General features: G+C 38.7%; 1 protein-coding gene across 1 annotated transcript in view; it reads right to left on the bottom strand.

The window, feature by feature from the left end:
* Positions 1 to 15,608, bottom strand: part of LOC117992619 (dystrophin, isoforms A/C/F/G/H-like) — a 630,854-nt gene that overhangs the window by 557,291 nt on the left and 57,955 nt on the right. The window contains 1 exon segment of the mRNA XM_034980350.2: positions 8,477 to 8,590. Coding sequence (XP_034836241.2) covers positions 8,477 to 8,590 — 114 coding nt within the window.

Below are 15,608 nucleotides of genomic sequence, written 5' to 3'. Positions count from 1 at the left end.
GAAATCAAAGTTTGCTTTGCGATCTTATTATCAGTTTAATAATATTTTGTTGTCTAGACGGCATCTTAAAATAGAACTCTCAAACCCTGGAAAAGGAATGAAAAATACTGATCTAAACCACACACATAGTTTATAGTTTAAATCAGTTTTTCCAGTCAAGTAAAAACATCTCTTCAAAGTATGTTACACAGTGGCACAGATGTCTATCATGATTAAATATAAGGAAGAAAATGAAAAAGGTGACTGACTGATCTAGCAACGCACAGATCAAACTATTGGACGGATCGGGCTGAAATTCGGCACGCAGATAGCTATTATGACGCAGACCTCCGCTGAGAAAGGATTTTTGAAAATTCAACCTATATGGAGGTAAAATAGGGGTTTGCAATTTGTGTAATCCATAAACTAGTGTTCTACATATACTTACAATAATAATTTTAAACAAACTCAAAATCTCATATAACCATGATTTATTCGAGAACAGTAGTTTTATCATTGTTATTTACCAGCGGAACCATATTTCCTGTTTATCATAAAATAAATTCGCAACTTACGTACAAAGTACGACGCTACGGAATTTTAGCATGTTGACGGCGAAAGGACTTAAGGTGGTTTGTTTCCATGTTTCAACTTTCACGGCCAAAGTTTTGAGGGTATTAAAGAACTTTGTTGATGTTGTTAGTACGTATCTTAGACCGAACGCAATCACATTACTAATATTATTATGGCGAAAGTTTGTGTGTGTGTGTGTATTTTTGTAACTGTTTCACACAAAAACGGAAAGACGGATTTTGCTGAAATTTAGAATTAATCTATCTCCATTCTAAATTTGGATTGATACATAGGCTACTTTTTATCCCGTAAATATCTATGGTTCCCGCGGGATTTTCCGATAGGACGGCAATCCGACACGACCAGACAGATCAGATCTAGGAGAGATCGTTCTCTAGAATGAGGCCGGCTTTACCGCAAAAACCGATTCTGCTGGGCAATTTGACCGAGTGGTAAAGTTGAATACGTGAAAACAAATTAATATCACAAGATGTTAGTTGTATAGATTGCGCAAAACGAGTAGTTTAACCAGAACACGAGGTGTATGACTGCGTAATGTATAAAAACAGATCTTAGTACTCAGCAGCTTAGGCTTGTGCTTTAAGCTCATTTTGAATTATTATTTTTCTATCAGTGTGAATACAGGCCGTCGCGGCGCGGCGAACGTTCCTGAAATTTTGGTATAGAATTTTTTGTATATCTTAAAAATCTGTCGATAGTCACAAAAACCATGGTGACATTTCCAGGCAGGTTGGCCCGCCATATTAGTACTTAAAGGTTTACGTACCTTTGGTTTGGTTCGATAAGATAATTTTGTACTTCCGGAATTCTGTCATTTTACCGGGAGTGCCGTCTGCGAAGTTCACAAAGAACCGAATGTGAACTGAAAGTTGAACATCGATATTCGAGTATGCAATAACGAAACGAAGGAAGTTTTTTTAAAAATTTTGTTCCATACATGGAGGTAACAAGGATTCTTAAAAATAACTAGTAGGTAAAAGGAACCATGGACGCAACTAATTTAATCACAAGAATCATAACAGAAAATCATCATTCTTGTGATTATTATTAGTTTAATCTCCAGGCGCCCATCGCAATATAATTCAATGATCTCGGCAAACGGTATTTAGAAATCCATTCTAATATGTATTGTAAATGTAAAAGTGTGTGTGTGTGTCTGACTGTCTCTCTGTCCGCTAGTTTTCCTGTTAGATTTTGACGAAATTTGGAAGATAGGGATACCTTGCATACTGGAGATGGGCATGGAATACTTTTTATTCGGAAAATCAAAGAGTTCCCACGGGATTTTTAAAAACCTAAATCCACGTGGACTAAGTTGCGGGCACCATTTAGCCAAGAATATTTTTCGAAGCATTTGAACCATACATTACAATAATGATACGACGTTTTTAAAAATATATATCTACGTGAATCCCACTTCTGAACCTGACAGTTCCAGACCTAGCATATGAGTATCTATAAATGCAAAGGAAAATACTGCATAAATAAAGCTCTGAGTCTTGGAAGGAATTCTAAGAAATGCACCGCAGTGCTTTCTTCCTCTATTTGTTAGCTAAACATACGCTTAAGGCCCGAGGCAATGCTTTGTGCATGAGATAATCTTTGACGCACAAACGATGCAGGCCACCTTTGGGATCGTATGGAGAACTTTATGGAATTTTCATGTTGATATCTAGGAATTGAATGAATGATGATGGGTCATGGGTATTTTGAGCTTTAGAGCTTTGAATGAAACATTTTGTACTCTATTTGTTAGCTAAACATACGCGTAAGGCTCAATGCAATGTAATTCTAAAGACCGATGTACATTACTTTGACAACTAGACATGTACAATACTCGTACATAGTGTCTAGGCACGTCCTCGTGAATCAGATACGGCTATCGGCACAGACGGAGGGCGCGGAGAGTCGTGGAGTGCAGTCGCGACAACCCGACCACTCGTTGCGAGTGCAATGCTAATTAGATTCCTTTTCGAGTCACGCACTATTACACTAGTGCACTTGAACAGACTATGACTCAGTTTCTATATTGATATAATATCTCCTCTCGCCCCATGATTGCCTGGTAGAGATTGATTTAAGCAATAATTCTTTGTGTTTTTGTTTCTAGTTTTGTGTGCAATAAAGTTTTCTATTTACTTATCTATCTATTGTTTCACAAGGAGTCTATCTCTCTAATTTCATTTCAAGTGGATTTTTATATAACCAAAATTCACGCAGACGAAATTGCAGGCAAAATTAAGAGCGTGACAAAAGCTTGAATCAGTACGATTACATTTCACATTGGTAAGAGTTGTCGCTAAATCGGCCGGACGAAACAACAATGGCCCACTACGGGTGTTCCCTTACACCCCCTGGGACGGTCTGTTACACCCGAACCTACGCATTATTGTCTTACAGTTTACACATTCCGAAAATTGTGTTATCGGAAATTTTGACATTGATCCCGAAAAAATTAGGCTACTTTTGATCTCGGAAATCAAAGAATTCCCACGGGATTTTAAAAACCTTATTCCACGCGGACGAAGTCGCGGGCATCAGCTAGTAATGTTATAAAGTCTACGATACTCTGTCACTTCTTTGAAACTGTACGATTGTGTAAATACTGCCTTATTCATAAAATAGCTGACACCCGCGACTTCGTCCGCGTGGAATTAGGTTTTTAAAAATACCGTGGGAACTCTTTGATTTTCCGGGGTAAAAAATAGCCTACTCGTATGTCACTCTCCAGGTCTTTATCTATACCCATGCAAAAAGTCACGTCAATCCGTTGCACCGTTGCGACGTGATTGAAGGACAAACAAACACACTTTCGCATTTATGATAAGGGTACTGATAATAAGGGTAAGGGATAACAGATGCTTCAGAGGTTTTAAAAATTTGTGTAGAGTTGCCATAATATAATAGATCAAAACAAACATATTACAAAAGCGAGTATGAAAGGTAAAGGTAGGATATAAAAAGGTAGCGATTGGGATTAGGTCACAACAATAGCCCGCCGCGGACCCGCGTTAAATCAAGGAGGCGCGGACCCATACACCCCCTGGGAATTTCTGTCTGTTAAGTTTGAGCTACATCACACAGTTCTAGTACAAAAACATCAATATCACTGCATAAATAAAGTGAGACCAGACGTATTCGTGAGAGATTGATCAGCTTGTCTAGTTTTAAGAGAATTTGCATTCTGGGGACGATTTTACTTACTAGCTGACCCGTCCTGTGGAATTTAGAAAATCGAGGTGGGGGTTGAATTTCCAAAAATCCTGAAACACGTATTTCTTCATTTGTGACCGAAACTCCAAATACCAATTTTCATGCAAATAACTTGAAAAATGACGGACTTTCATACAAACTTTCATCTTCTGTTTAACCCCCATGGTAGTAGAATTTTCAAAAATCATGAATAACGTATTTTTGTATTTTTAATAGAAGGCTTAAATACCAATTTTCATCGACGTAACTTCAAAAATAACGAATTTTCATACAAACTTCCATCCCTCATTTAACCCACTTAGGGGTTGATGTTCGAAAAATCCTTTCTTAGTTATAGTCCTATTGTTTACAAAGAATTTCAATATCCTCAAAATTTCATGTCTCTAGGACCAGCGGTTTAGGCTGTACGTTGATATATAAGTCAGTCGTCAGTCAGGACTTTGAATTTTTTGAAGATGACCACAGAGGTCATGCCCTGATCGAGAGAAATCTTGAATGTTTTTTGGATTCGTTTAGTTTTAAGACTGTTCAAAATAATATTATCCTGCATCACCATCATCGGGCTCACTGCTGAACACTGCTCTTCTCAAAATGAGAAGGGGTTATATAGGGGTTGCATATTTTGCAAGAATATTGGGGGTATATTTACCATCTTACTTACATTGAAGGTTACAATAGTTAGTTGATTTTCTATATTTCTATCACGGAGAAGAAGCCCTCCCTAAGCATGGCAAGTTAGTTACATTTTCCGCTTTTTGTTTACATACATTTTTATTTTATTGTAATTTATGTAAATAAGCTTCTAAAAGTGCTATAAAAACATCGTGCCTAACAATAACAATATTTCTTTGTAGTATAAAATTAAACTGTGTAAGCCCACCCTAAGTCTCTAGTCAACCCCAAAATACGAGCGGGGGCCGACGCGACCCCTACTAATTTACGCGGCGCTATAATGTGTCGTCAGCGACTGCATCAACCGGCGCGTGCAAATTGAGTGCAGCCAGGTTATTGCATGGGGTAGGTGTGTCCCTAACCGATTGTAATTTTAGTTTTTCCTATTTTCTCCCCTTGAACAATGACTAACAGTGGTTATGTCTATGTTAGTGTAATATTTGTTGTGTTTACTGTATGGTATTCCGTGCGTGACGGAAGCGTTTGCGCGAAACCATGCCACATGAGTAGATTTCTATATTTACTCGTGTGACCATATTATGTGAGGACAACAATACATAATTCTGAATATGTATTCCAGTTCATTTATTTACTTGTAGCTGATTTTTCAATCGCCAAATAAATTTTAACCGATGAATAAATTAGTAATTTTCGTCCATTTGTAATACATAACTGCCAAAACGTTCTCAGTTAAAGTTTATTTGCAATCAAAAAATTTGGACTTAACAAATGAAAAAAAAATGTTTTTTTTTTAATTATTCTCTTTAGTGAAGAATTTTGGCCCCATAAACTACCGCTATACAAAAAAAACACGCCATTTTACTACAGTCCAAGACCCTATTTGAAGAATGATAACATTTGCGCATAAATCTCAGTTAATTTGTATAGCGACACAAAATCTCATGTGTGCACACTCCTAAATTGTGTAGTAATCACAGGCTGCTGCTCTCATCATCGGTGCATACTAATTCTGTGCCGCACGCTATCGGAGGGGGTACTTTTAATCATTGTTGTGGTATTCAATTGGCTTTCGTTCTGTATGTTAGCTGTCGTCAGCAGTTTAGGGTTAATTTGAATTGGTCATTAACTATTGAGATGTAGTGAGGATGGGGTATTTACAAATTGTTATAATGTGATAGGAGTAGCTTTGAAATTAAATTTGAATTATAACACGCCTTGTTATAAGTTATAATACTCAAGGAACCAAAAAAAAATTTTTTTTTTTTTATTCAGATACAAGTTATATATAATATCTATCACCAGCTGTACTCACGTATTTAGTCGACGTTAGCCCCACTAGTTTCAAACCCATCCGGGGTCCTTTTTCAAGGGAGTCAGTTCGCGCACGCGTCGCGGTTGAGACTGCGAGCTGCGCGTGCCGCTAAACTAGTCGGACTAACGTCGCCTAAATACGTGAGTACAGCTGGTGATAGATATAATATATAATGGAAATCACTCCCGATAGTTGAAACGCTAAGATACAAGTTAGCCCTTGACTGCAATCTCACGATGTTTTCCTGCACCACATCACTCCAAAAAGTTACGTGCGTGCTCGGGATCGAACCCCCGACCTCCCAAATAGAAGACCGACGATGAGTCTTAACTACTAGGCTACAACCGCTTCATTTTCTTTACAAACAATAAATAATTAATAACCGCAATAAACATTTCTTTACACCACAATTTATGATAGAACTTTAAGCGAAGCGATGCGTAACAAACTGATACTTCCGGGGAAAACTGGGCAATCTGCCAAGTTTACAATCTTATACTTTTCTCTATCATCATCATCAACCAATAGACGTCCACTGCTGGACATAGGTCTCTTGTAGGGACTTCCACACGCCACGGTCTTGCGCCGCCTGGATCCAGCGGCTCCCTGCGACTCGTCTGATGTCGTCCGTCCACCTAGTGGGGGGTCTTCCAACGCTGCGTCTTCCGGTGCGAGGTCGCCATTCCAGCACCTTGGGACCCCAACGTCTATCGGTTTTACTAACTATGTGCCCTGCCCATTGCCACTTCAGCTACGCAACCCGTTGAGCTATGTCGGTTACTTTAGTTCTCCTACGGATCTCTTCATTTCTGATTTGATCACGTAGAGAAACTCCAAGCATATCTCTTTCCATCGCCCGCTGAGTGACTCTGAGCTTTCTTATTTCTTATTCTTTTCTCTATAGGTAGTACTTAGGAAACGTAGAGCAAGCAATATCCGAGTTCGGTCCGGGTTTTTATATCTGTATTTTCATTTTTTTCTCGGAACGGATAAGTGCGTAACCGCTCTAACTCGCACCCAATGTGTGTGCTAATGTGTACTCGGAAGGTCGGGATTGTTCGCGCGTGTTCAGTACGTGTTCGCACGAATCAAATTCGTACGCATCTAAAGTGCGGCCGGCCTAACATTGCGGGATATTTCACTGCTATACGTAATTATTGTAGTTTTGGGCATATAATTATGCAATAAGTGCTAATCTTTCATTGGAATCAATTTAGGTTTAAGTATTACTTACCTATCATTTGAGTATAATACTGTATGTTTCCATTTAAAAAAACCGGCCAAGTGCGAGTCAGGCTCGCGCAACGAGGGTTCCGTACTATAGTCGTATTTTTTTGACATTTTGTACGATAATTCAAAAACTATGATGCACCAAAACAAAAAATAAAAATCTGTTTTAGAATGCACAGGTGAAGCCCTTTCATATGATACCCTTGATATAGTTATCTTACTTAAAAAAATTGAAAATACTAATTATTAGTTTATGACCACAATTTAATTTTTTTTGTATGATGTAACCACAAATTCACGGTTTTCAGTTTTTTGCCCTAATGCCAGTTAAAAGACCCACCTATCTGCCAAATTTCATGATTCTAGGTCAACGGGAAGTACCCTGTAGGTTTCTTGACAGACAGACAGACAACAAAGTGATCCTATAATGGTTCCGTTTTTCCTTTTGAGGTACGGAACTCTAAAAACTGGCGTCCCTTCCAAAAACATTTTAGGCGAATATCTTTTTTTGTATACAAATAAAGTCATTACATCCTGAACACTCGTAAACCATTGAAGCAACGTGCAACGTGGAATTTGGGATCGGAAAGGTATCTTCTTTCGTAACATACAATTTCCTCAAAAGGGATTTCTCAAAGGCCGATCTCCAAAAGGGATTTAGGAGCGTAGGTATCAGAAACAGAATAGATTGTTCTCAAACAATATTTTACCGTTGGAACGAGTGGTTCGCCTTGAATTAAGACCTCGGAGAATTGGGCCCACCTACGTATAAGTCCCGCAAATTGCTATTGCACTGGAACCATGTTTCATTGACATCGGAATGACGTTATTTTAACGTCAGCCGAAATAAAAATATACCATCAGCTCGAAACTTCAGTCTAGTGCTGACGTCACTAAAATGGCGGCCACGCGCATTAGCAATTTTCGGGACTTATACCTTTACGGTCCGAGACACTACACTGTGATAGGCCACTTTTTATCCCGGAAAATCAGAGTTCCCTCACGATTTTAAAATCCCAAATCCACGCAGACGAAGTAGCAGGCATCAGCTAATCCATATGGATGGATTAGCTTATGCTAGTATTATAAATGCAAGTGTCTGTCTGTGTGTATGTCTATCAGTCAGTCTGTTTGTCTGCTGGTTTTGCAAGGCCCAGACATTTAACTGACTTTGATGAAATTTGGTACAGAGCTAGCTTACATCCCTGGGACGGTCATAGGCTAATTTTTATCCCGAAAAAATCAAAGGGTTCCCACAAGATTTTTAAAAGCTCATACGTTTAACCGATTTTTACAGAGATATTTTTAAAAACCTAAATCCACGCGGATTAAGTCCCTGGAAGCATCTCATCATCATGATCAACTCATTGCCAGCTCACAACAGAGCAAGAGTCTCCTCTCAGAATGAGAAGGGTTTTGGACAGAGTCTATCACGCTGGGAATCCATCCCTATCCACTGAATGAAGCTAATATCCAGTCCGCGGATAGGGTATAAGTAGGGTAATTTTAGCGTACCTTTTCTAGTTCGTCGCGAACACCTCGCAAGCGGCGTGCATCAGGTGAGTCAGGCGATGTTCGTATCTGAGACTCTGCTTCGCGAGCGGCGCGGCCCAACTCCTCTTCTCGAGCCTGGGTAGAAGATAATGCAATTTTTTATTAGAATTATTAGACAAACAAAATGAATACTTATTGAATAAAACAAGATTGAAAAACCAGCCACCAGGCAAGCAATACGCACCACCCTCACGCAGCACCACACGTACTGCTTGCCTGGTGGCTGGTTTTTCCTGCACGTTTAGCAGTGGGAGGGTGGGCGGTGCATGTCGCATGCTGCATGTTGCACCATACAGATTTGATCTGTTTCAGCGGATAATAGCAAATTAAGCTTTTGGTTCATTGTATATCATGGATTTCCGCAAAATAACGCCTGCTTCTATACAACATTTAAAATCAAATTATACATAAACTGAATAAAGTAAAAATAATTAGAATTATAATACTAATCTGGCACACTAAAAAGTCGCCTTGAAAATAGCTTGCAAATTTCAATTTGGTATGGAATTTCCTTATAGAGACCAGACTCAGTTTTGAGCTGTTCTGATTCACGCTTTCTACAGTTATCGAGTTACAAATAAAAACAATGTAAAATGGAAAGCTTTGCCCAAAAATATTTTAAATAGTTTCTTGCCATCTCATCGGAACGCTCCAAAACGCTGTCGCGGCGGCGGCTTGCACTGTCGTAAAACAAATTTATGGCGCGCGCCTCGACTTGCATTAGGCGCGGAGCCGGGACGAGATATTGTGTAGATAGGAAATACGTTTTAATTGCATTCTAAAATAGACAAAAATGGGAAGAATCTATCTATAAAATTTTATATGCACCCATAATATTATATAAGTCTATGTATGCACCTAATAAAAAAGAGAATTCCGTATTTCGGTATCATGCGCCGTGGGGATGACTCTAGACTGTGACAAGTTATTTATTCTATAGCGCTAATTAGCCAGGTATTCTGACCAGCTGAGTAGTAGTAGACTTTATCGTTACAATTCGTAAAAATGGCCACCAATTCGGTGGAAACAAGTTATCCGTTAGAGGCTCCCGCCATGATCACGATCCTTGACAATGAGGAAACGATCGGGGGGAGAGAGAAAGAGCGACAAAAGGAAAAGCTGACTTTTTGACATATCAACGTACAGCTTAAACCGTCAGGTCTAGAAACTTGAGATTTTTCATGTTGGCTTTCTCTAGAACGAAGAACTTTACTAGGAAATGATTTTCAGAAATTTCATCGAAGCGAAGCCGTATCGGTTCAGTTAGTATCCTGTAAGGTGATAGTATTTATAGTATTTTATGATTTTTTCAGGAAAAGCGCCCTTGTTTCGAAATCTTTCGTGCTTCCAAAAACCGTAACATTCTAGCGGGGATTAAAATCAGAGCGAAGTATGAAAAAAAATGAAAATGAAAATCTTTTTTATTCGTATAAACTTTTACAAGTGCTTACGAATAGTCGGATGCATCTACCACTGGTTCGGAATGCCTTTCCTGCCGAGAAGAACCAGCAAGAAACTCGGCGGTTGCTCTTTTCAAATATTTGATATAGGTACAAGATTATGTCATGTATAAAATAGTATTTGCAGTCTTGTGCGTTGCTGGAACGAGCTGCAGGTTAAATCCACGCTCTTTTATCATTTAGATAATCTTCAATTGTGTAATATGCTTTTTTCAGGAGCATATTTTTAATAGATTTTTTAAACTTGTGCAAAGGTAAGTCCAAAATAGTTTGCGGGATTTTATTATAAAAGGTAATACCAATACCCACAAATGACTTTTGGACTTTTTTGGAATTCCTATGCCAAAACTTAGAATGAGGATTCAGACACTAAAATGTGTTTTTCATGCATAATTACAACTTTGAGCAGATAAATGCCTAATTAATTTTTAAAATACGTCTATGCAGTTCACATACTAACTAAGTTTTTTTTCGAAATTGAACAAAATATTACCTTGAACGTTTCAACCCAAAATATCCTTTTAAACCCACTCAAATCACTATATCGTTCATACACTGCTGAAACAACCTGTACACTGTATTCACTTTTTCAAGACCACTTTTTCACGTTTCAAAATAATCCTTCCATAGGAAAAATGCGGAAAACAAAACGAATGAGCGGACACTCACTGAAAAGCCGCGTGTGCGACTAAGACCGGCGATGTGTACCAATATATTTCATTGCACATATCATTTCAAACATTCACCAACCAAAGGATTATAAAGCTAATCCTTTTGAGATAAAGTTGAATTTTCCTTGGATTAATATAGAGGGATATGACTATAAGTGTTTGGGATACAATCAGGAGGATGGGACAGGAATATTTTCATGGTTTCAGAAATAACTCGCACGTTACGCTACTAGAGCATTTCACACCTTTTACTTTCTTTTGCTAATACTTCCTTATTGAGCGGCTTTTTAGCTTTTATCTCTATTTCTATATATTTTAATTAGATTTAACTATTAAATAAATAAATAAAATATTTTTTATTCATTTAACTTTTACATCAGGCATCAGGTAGTGAAAGATAAAAAACAAATGATCTACATGTGTGTAACACAGCATGTAGAAGGAAAAATGTAAATGTAACGATAAAAATAGTGGACATTTATTTCGGTACGCGCTCGAAATAACGGTTTGTTGTGACAACTGCAACGCCGAGTTGATATTAAAAATATATTAGGCAGCGGGGGTAAGGACCTGGAGTTGAAACGAGTATAATATCATACAATTATTATACAAAGGCCTCTAGAAATGTATTTGACCTGAATGTAACTGAAATTTCTAATCGCTTGCCAAAAAAAGCAAATTCTTATCTCACACCCGGCTTTACTCACGTGTTTTAGTCAACGTTAGCCCGACTAGTTTCGAACCCATCCGAGGTCCTTTTTAAAGGACCCCGGATGGGAGTCTCAACCGCGACGCGTGTGCGAACTGACTCCCTTTGAAAAAGGACTCCGGATGGGTTCGAAACTAGTCGGACTAACGTCAACTAAAACACGTGAGTAAAGCCGGGTGTGAGATAAGTATAATGGAAATCACTCACGATAGTTCAAACGCTAAAAAAGAAGCAAATTCGCTTGTTCTAATAGCCCTCAGAATAATAAAGAGGGGGTGGCCCTCTTTATTATTCTGAGGGCTATTAGAACAACCGAATTTGCTGAAAACGGGTTGCGAGCGCTTGCTCGCGACCGATTGGTCCGAAATGCACGCACACTTACGCAATGCCCGTGTAAACGACGTAACCATAAGTAAAGTTTACTCGCCTTCGTGAATTGCAAAAACTGTATTAAAATATCCGTTCGTCATCGTCACTTTTATTTAATTCGTAATTTCGCAGCGTACATTTTAAACTCATTTTCAGCTTTCCAATCCAGAATCGCGGTCCCGCAGGGTTTGCTCACTCCACTCCGAATGAATGGGGCGTGTAATCAAGAATGAAACGTGGAATTCACGTTGAAAAAATGTTCAAAAAGTCTTGTTTAAACATTGGCAAGTGAAAAAATGTTCAAAAAGTCTTGTTTAAACACTGGCAAGTCTGTGTTTACTTTCAATCTGGAGTCCCGGTAAGTCAATAATCGACGACCTTCCAGGCGCAGAAGTAAGCGCTAGTCTTATTAGTGGGAGGTTTCGTGTTCGATTCCCGGCAGGGGAAATTTGGAATTTTATAATTTCCAAATTTTCTCTAGTCTGGTCTGGTCGGAGGCTCCGGCCGTGCCTATTTCACAGCTAGCCACGGAGCTAGGGAGGTCGTAAAAATAAATGCAGTAGCCATCGATTTATGGCAGTAGCTGGTGCCCGCGACTTCGTCCGGGTGGATTTAGGTTTCTAAAATCCCGGTCTGTAACTATGCAAAAAAATCACGTCGGTCCGTGGCTCTGTCGCGATGTGATTGATGGAGAAACTAACAAAACTAAAACACCACATATAAAATAACTACCAAAATTATAAATTTTCGTTATTTCATAGTTTATTTAAATAAATAAATAAATAAAAGTTTATTCAGCTCGCAAAACAAGAAAAGACAAAAAAAAGCAAAACATATAAACCAAATATTAACAATTAAAACTAGGTAAACTTAAAACTACGAGCTCGGCAGTAGATACTAAAAAAAAAAGGATGTCTTGTTTGAGCTGAAAGGGCTACTGCCCCAGCATGATGCTGCAGTATTTGACTACTGCAGCGCTGATTTTCAGATATTTCGGATATTTCTATAATTGTAAGTGCAAAAACAAGACCAATAAAACTGCAAATACCTATCACTTGCTTCCAGTATTTGAAGCGCGGAAGGTTTAAAAACTCGCAATAAGGCGAGGTCCGGTGGGCGTCGCGATCGCAAGAGACAACTTCCGGCGGCGTCTCTCACTTCCTGTCCCGCACCGGGCGGAGAATATTTCGTTTGCGAATCATATTTTCAGTTTATTTTCGCTCTGACTTATGTACTGTACAAATAAAATTGATTTGCTGCAGAAATATAATCTAAAACTAGAATCTAGTTTAAGTAGTTTAGTTTAACTTTATTCTTTTCTTTAGCTGAGCGATTGGTTCAGATTTGATAACATCTTCAGTAGAAGTTCAGTGGGGACTGAATCGTTTTGACATTTAACAACTGTAGGGCGATTGTCTAAAACCTGCATCAATCATTATTACAGTCTCAATTGTTCTGATTGGCTGAATATGTGCGATTCTTGTTGCAACAATGCATTGTGGCCAATAGTGAGCGAGCATTAACCAATCAGAGATGATTGCGATCGTGACATTGTAGCTGTCAAACAACCGCGGTAGGGCCACTGAGTCGAAGGCTGTCATCTCCATACAAATCTCAACGACTATTGACGGTTTCCAATCATGTTTTTACGAAGGTGACAGTTTTTGATATTGCGCAAAAATCACGCGAAAATAGAAAGTATCTTAAAGCCGTGTCTACTATAGCAACTAAAACTAGCATAAATTGACAATGACATGACAATGTCAGTTGACTTCGGCTAGTTTTATGGCTACTTGCTAGTGAATACTTAAATACGAAAAGTTGAAATAAATAAAAAAATCTGACTTTAACTACAGAATGTACTGTAGGAAGAAAGTCACCCTTAAAGCTTTTGAAGCTGAAACATTCTTTTGAAAGTCTATAAATACAACTGCCGATGGCGCCTCGTTGCTATAGGTACATTAGAAGATGTCAGTGCACCAACTACCAATAGGTACTAAATCTGAAACCTATACTGTCACAGTTTTGGCTTACCCCATGACTCTGGCTTTACGCCAGGCGTACACAATAGTTGACGCATTTAAAAACAGACTCTCAAAACAGTGGTTTACGGTTGAAATTGCAATGGCATGTTTGCGATTGTTTGAAACAAATATTGGAACAAACTTTACAGCTATTTAGTTCGTATTACAGAGTCAATAAAGTTTAAAGTTGGCGGTGTGTTGATACAGGCTTTGTTTTTATTTGTTCGAGTATCGTGGCTGGATGTATAGTCACATTACTAGAGCAGCAATACTGCTACGGGGTTATGTACGACCTACCGGATTTCCGTTCTATGATCGTTGAGCTAATCTTAAGGCGATATGCGTCCCAAAAGCGGTGTTGAGACACATTTCGGATGTTCAAAGAATCAAGTGGCCTCAAATGCCAATTAAAAGCTATTACTTAAAGTGGCGAATTCCGTTGTACACAATCTCTTAACTGAACTAAAATGGCGCGTCTAAACCTATTGCTATCCCTTTTATTATGTTGCTTGCGGAAAAGGATAGCACTAGATTTAGACATGTTGATTTATTTAGTTTAGTTTAGAGATTGTGTACAAGAGTACGGCCCTCTGCTAATTGCGATCGTCACACTGTAACTGTCATTTTACCGCAATCGAGCCCCAGGAGAGTCTAATGTTGAATTCTAATTCAAACTTCTTTATTTGATGGAGGCCAACATGTGGCGCTTATTCTACCTCATAACTCTAGAGAAGAGCTTGCAAGAAACTCAACATTAAGAGCGACGCACTGCATTCGATCCGAGTCCGTGAAAATACGTCCCGTTTTGTTTTGTAGCTTATGACATATATGTAGTAGATAATCGCTAGTATTCTCACGGACGACGGATAGAACTCGGATGACGGAAGTGCAGTGCGTAATCAAATCAAATCAAATTATTTGTTTGCACGATTGCAGGTACAATGATGGTGTTACAGTGATTTATTTACAGCTACAATCCACCATACAGTGGGCATGCAAAATTTATTTTCTTATTATCTACTAGCTTATGCTCGCGACTTCGTCCGCGTGGACTACACAAATTTCAAACCCCTATTTCACCCCCTTAGGGGTCGAAGTTTCAAAAATCCTTTCTTAGCGGATGCCTACGTCATAAGAGCTATCTGCATTCCAAATTACAGGCCGATCCATCCAGTAGTTTGAGCTGTGCGTTGATAGATCAGTCAGTCAGTCAGTCAGTCAATCAGTCAGTCAGTCAGTCAGTCAGTCACCTTTTCTTTTTATATATTTAGATTATTAATAAGCTATTTTATAACTTTTTTAGAATTATAATGTTCAACGGTCACATATCACATAATATAATATCACATGCCACATAATAATTATCTACCTATAATAAATTAACCAAGAAATAATTAAATCGCCGTTAGCTAGCGCGCACCACGGAAAATTTCCGAACGTTTGTTTCCGCAAAATCTATAGAACTACATAGAAGTGCGCGCACTGCATTTATTTCCGCACCGGATTTCGATAGACTTAAATTCAAGTTTGCGGATTTTAAAACGCACCGCAACTCACCGAACCGTGGTGCGCGCTTGCTGTTACTCTTTTGAGTGAGATGATATCTAATTATATCACTAGTGAAACTGTAATATCACTGCTTTGACAATATACCTGCGACACCTATAAGATTTGCTCCTCTATAGAGATCATCTCACTGGCTGAATGTCGTATCGTGATCCACATCGTTTCGCTCGGGGTAAGCCCATTCCATGCTTCTGTTTTAGACATGCTCGTTATTTGCTCAAGTTTCGTCGACCGCTCATCGAGTGGACGTGTAATCAACTTTGTCTGTCGTCTGCCGTCTGTCTATACGGTATC

Source organism: Maniola hyperantus, chromosome 21 (assembly GCF_902806685.2).
Source record: "Maniola hyperantus chromosome 21, iAphHyp1.2, whole genome shotgun sequence".
NCBI classification, from domain to species: domain Eukaryota; kingdom Metazoa; phylum Arthropoda; class Insecta; order Lepidoptera; family Nymphalidae; genus Maniola; species Maniola hyperantus.
The sequence above is the reverse complement of the archived record's forward strand: the minus strand, read 5'-3'. Positions and strand labels throughout refer to the sequence as shown.